Source organism: Thermobia domestica, chromosome 4 (genome assembly GCF_964235325.1).
Source record: "Thermobia domestica chromosome 4, izTheDome1.hap1.1, whole genome shotgun sequence".
NCBI classification, from domain to species: domain Eukaryota; kingdom Metazoa; phylum Arthropoda; class Insecta; order Zygentoma; family Lepismatidae; genus Thermobia; species Thermobia domestica.
Genome location: NC_137457.1, coordinates 282374624 through 282379360, shown reverse-complemented (window position 1 = coordinate 282379360; position 4737 = coordinate 282374624). Strand labels below are relative to the sequence as shown.

General features: G+C 38.3%; 1 protein-coding gene across 1 annotated transcript; it reads left to right on the top strand.

The window, feature by feature from the left end:
* The first annotated feature begins 416 nt into the window (after positions 1–416).
* On the top strand, positions 417–3542 carry LOC145683149 (uncharacterized). Its single transcript, XM_081754513.1, has 3 exons — positions 417–965; positions 1374–2036; positions 2271–3542. The coding sequence occupies exons 1-3, from the start codon at positions 417–419 to the stop codon at positions 3540–3542; spliced, it is 2484 nt and encodes an 827-aa protein (XP_081610639.1).
* Positions 3543–4737: the final 1195 nt, after the last annotated feature.

Genomic DNA, 4737 nt, shown 5'->3' with positions numbered 1-4737 from the left:
TGCCAAAGGATATTTGCTTAGCCGATCCAAATTTTCATCGCTCGTCGTCAGTAGACATGCTTATAGGTGCGGGGTTATTCTACAGTCTCCTCGAGCCAGGCCAGAAGACTAGAAAAGGAAATTATCCAGTTTTGCAGGAAACGAAGCTAGGATACGTTGTCGTCGGAAATATGCCTTCAATACCCGAAGAAGCCAACCAGTCGGTAATTTCATGTTTTGCTCAGATGGAGACAGACTTGGATACACAATTGAGAAAATTCTGGGAACTCGAAGATCTTCAGACTAAGATTTACACGCCGGAAGAAGAAAATTGTGAGAAGCATTTTTTACAAAATACAACCAGAAATGGAGACGGAAGATTTATTGTCAAATTACCAAAGAAGGAAGAGAATGCAGCTTTAGGAGAGTCTTACAACATGGCACTACAAAGATTTAAGCAGCTTGAAAGAAGATTGCTACAAAATCCTGAGTTTCATAAACAATATGCCGCCTTCATGGATGAGTATTTAAGTTTGGGTCACATGCGAAAGGTTACAGAAGAAGACGTGAACAGTAGCAGCAGTTGTTATCTTCCACATCATCCTGTATTCAAGATGGACAGTACAACAACTAAATTAAGAGTGGTTTTTGATGCAAGTGCAAAAACATCTAATGGCAAATCATTGAATGACATTCTTCAAGTTGGGCCAATTGTTCAAGATGACTTGTACTTCATTATTTTAAGGTTTCGGTTGTATCCAGTTGCATTTACAGCAGACTTAGAGAAAATGTACCGCCAAATATTAATTCATGATGAGGACAAGTGTTTACAACTCATCCTTTGGAGAAACTCAGTAGAAGAACCGATCCAGACGTACGAACTACAAACAGTGACGTACGGGACTTCGTCAGCATCCTTCTTGGCAACAAGATGTCTGAAGCAAATAGCGGAGGAAAATTCTAAGGAATTTCCAGAAGCAGCAGAAGTAATAAAACACAATTTCTACATTGATGATGTGTTAAAATCAGTACCAAACGTGTCAAAGGCCTTAGAACTACAAAAGGATCTTATTAATATTTTAAGCAGAGCAGGTTTCAAGCTTTGTAAATGGAGTTCTAACAAAGAAAAAGTACTTCAAGGAGTTTCCGAAGACTTCAGGGAGAAACAACAGCCAATCATACTTGGTCAGCAAGACAATGTTAAGACTTTAGGAATAGCATGGATTCCATTAACAGATAAACTTATAATTTCGAACAAAATTTGTAAACACGGAACTGCAGTAGAAAGTAATGTTGCAATGACAAAAAGACAAGTCGTCAGCATAGTGTCATCTATCTTCGATCCATTCGGTCTAATCGCTCCAATTGTCATCAAATACAAGAATTTCTTACAGAAGTTGTGGAAGACAGGGATGGATTGGAATGACCCATTAGACACAGTCCTACAAATTGAGTGGAATCAATTAATGTCTTGGTTACCTGCGATGGCGAAGATACAAATTACAAGAAACGTAATGTCTTCAGAGAACGTTAAAGAAATTCAATTACATGGGTTTTGCGATGCAAGTGAAGAAAATTTTGGAGCAGTAGTGTACATCAGGGCTACAGACGAACAAGGAAACATTGAAGTCAATTTACTTTGTTCAAAGTCGAAGGTTGCACCGCTGAAGAAGCAAACTTTGCCTAGATTGGAATTATGTGGAGCACTGTTACTTTCGAAGCTAATAGACAAAACACTATCCATATTGAATATAGAGGTCAGTGGTATACACCTGTGGACAGACTCGATGATAGTTTTGTCATGGATCAAATCACCTCCCAATCGTTGGAAGACATTTGTATCCAACAGGGTGGCTCAAATTCAGAGAATCACATCAATTAATCAATGGCACCACGTGCCTAGTAAAGAAAATGCGGCAGACATAGTTAGTCGAGGAGCGGATCCCAACACTCTTATTCAGTCTCGAGAATGGTGGCATGGTCCAGAGTTTCTTCACACAGCAGAATGGCCATGTCAAGAACAAAATGAGCCGGCTAATATTCCAGAAGAGAAGAAAGTCATGATAAGTTTGGTGGCAGTTCATGAAACAAGCTTTATGAAAAGATATTCATCGTTAAACAAAATGTTGAGAGTAGTAGCATATTGTTTGCGATTCAAACATAATTGTCTTTCCAAGAAATTAGAAAGAAGAACCGATAGTCTTGACGCTTCGGAACTTCGTTGAGCGTTACACAGATGTATCAAGATAGTACAACATACTACCTATCATCAAGAAATATTGAACTTGCAGCAACAAATGAAAGTTTCAACAAAGATCCCAATCAAGGATCTTTTTCCATTTCTGGACACGGAAGGAATGCTAAGAGTAGGAGGAAGATTGGAACATTCAAACTTGGAGTACGACAACAAGCACCAATTCATCCTACCTGCAGGTCATCATTTCACCCATCTGATAGTCAAAGAAGAACATAAAAGGTTGCTTCATGCAGGACCACAGCTTCTTATTGCATCTTTGCGTACCAGATATTGGATTCCAAGAGCTAAGAAGATGGTCAAGGCAATAGTACACAATTGTTTGGTTTGTTTCAAGTGGAGATCAACAAGGTCATCACAGTTAATGGGACACTTACCCAAGGAGAGAGTAAATGAAGCAAGACCATTTGTACACGTGGGAGTTGACTATGCAGGATTCTTTTATGTCAAGCCCACGATTCGCAGCAAAATTCAAATGAAAGTCTATGCAGCGTTGTTCATCTGTTTAGCCACTAGAGCAGTTCACATAGAAATAGTTTCAGACTTAACTTCTCAAGCCTTCATCGCAGCATTGAAGAGATTTGTTGCTAGGCGAGGTAAATGCTTATCTATCTGTAGCGACAATGGTTCAAACTTTGTTGGCGCCAATCGAGAATTGCAACAATTTTTTGAATCCAAGACTAACAGAAAGGACATCCTGGAACGCTCAGCTCAAGAAGGGTTAGAATGGAAATTCATTCCTGCCAGATCTCCTCACATGGGGTCATGGGAAAGTTCAATAAAATCCATGAAGTACCACCTACGGCGTGCAGCAGGAACAGCAAGTCTGACATACGAAGAGTTGAATACGTTACTTATTCAAATTGAAGCCATTCTAAATTCAAGACCATTGACAGCCATTTCCAACGATCCTACAGATCCAATGTATCTCAGTCCAGGACATTTTTTGATGGGAGCTACACTTCTCAGCCTTCCGGAACCAGATCTACTGGACGCACCTATCAACAGACTAGGAAGATGGCAACGGATTCAACAAATGAAGCAGCATATTTGGAAACGTTGGTCAAGGAATTACCTCAACCAGTTACAACAAAGAAGAAAATGGAAGTCAGCTCAGCCTAATCTACAACCGGGCATGGTCGTATTGTTAAAAGAAGACAATGTTCCTCCTCAAGTGTGGAAGTTAGGTGTGATTGAAGAAGTTCATCCGGGCAGTGATACTTTAGTGCGAGTGGCAACTGTGAAGTGTAAAAGTGGCATTTTTCGGCGTAGTGTTGCTAAGCTAATTCCTTTACCCCTAGAATATTAATTGATTGTGTCCAATCAAGGAGGGGGAGGATGGATAAGCTTGCATATGTGCATTATTTTTATTCATATTAGTTTCATTTTTTTGTATATAGTTTAGTGGTTTTAGTGAATTCTTTCTGATTCTTTTAGTGATTTTTCTGGTGAGTTTTAGTGAGTTGTGTTTGCATTGGCTGGCAACAGTGCCTTCAGTGTGCTATTCAAGTTGTGTCTGTGCATTCGACAATGTGCTGCGAAGTGCAACTAGGCAGGCATATTCATTAATAGTTTCAGAAAAGCATATTTATTCATAGGTTTTAGAGAAACACTCATGTTCATTAATATACAAGATTCACATGTTCTTAACGGTGTTTTAGAGTGTTACTCAGTTTATGTGTGATCGAAGACAAAGTATGATGGTTAGCAAGCAACATGTGGTTTAGCTAGCAGCAAGCAACGATTACTGCAGAAAGATGTTAAGATAAGTAATTCATTGTACTAATATTTAAGTATTATATCATTATATTAACATATGAACAAAGCATGTCATATTTATCATATTAACGCATGCACTTTTGAATAAGAATTGAAGCAAGTAACATCTAAAATATTCAAGTCTTATTTCTCGATCCTCCATGATATCTGGGTGAATCAGTAATATGGGTTTAATCATACAGTTCATTAGCTGTGGTTGTGATATGCGTGATTTGTAAATAAAGTACATAAACATATCACCCCTTTATACAACATCAGAAGATTTCTAGACTAAGGACGTGAGTGGAAGAATATAGTGAAATGGCCCCAGATGAATCTTGGGTCGACAAGTGGGTGGTATGTAGGTACTCTCAAGATACATTAATCCCTCACGTTTCAAACCTCAACTCTCATTGGTTCATAAGAAATAGCGCAAAATCGGAAAAATGACACTAATTTATTTCTGAAGAATGGATCGATCGATTTTGTTCAAACTTTGACATATGTATAGGTGCATACAAGGGCTTTGTCTGAAAGAAAAAAATAACAGCTTCCCTGGCTATTTTCCCCTTCAAAAAATTCGATTCAATATTTTGAGCCCCTTTTGACCTATGATGGTCTTCGAGCATAATTATGAAAAAATAAATTTTAGATATCGCTTTAACCCTACAATTACGTACATATATTTTTTCCAAAATTGTATCACGGATACAACATGGTCAAAATTATCCAACAACAACCATACC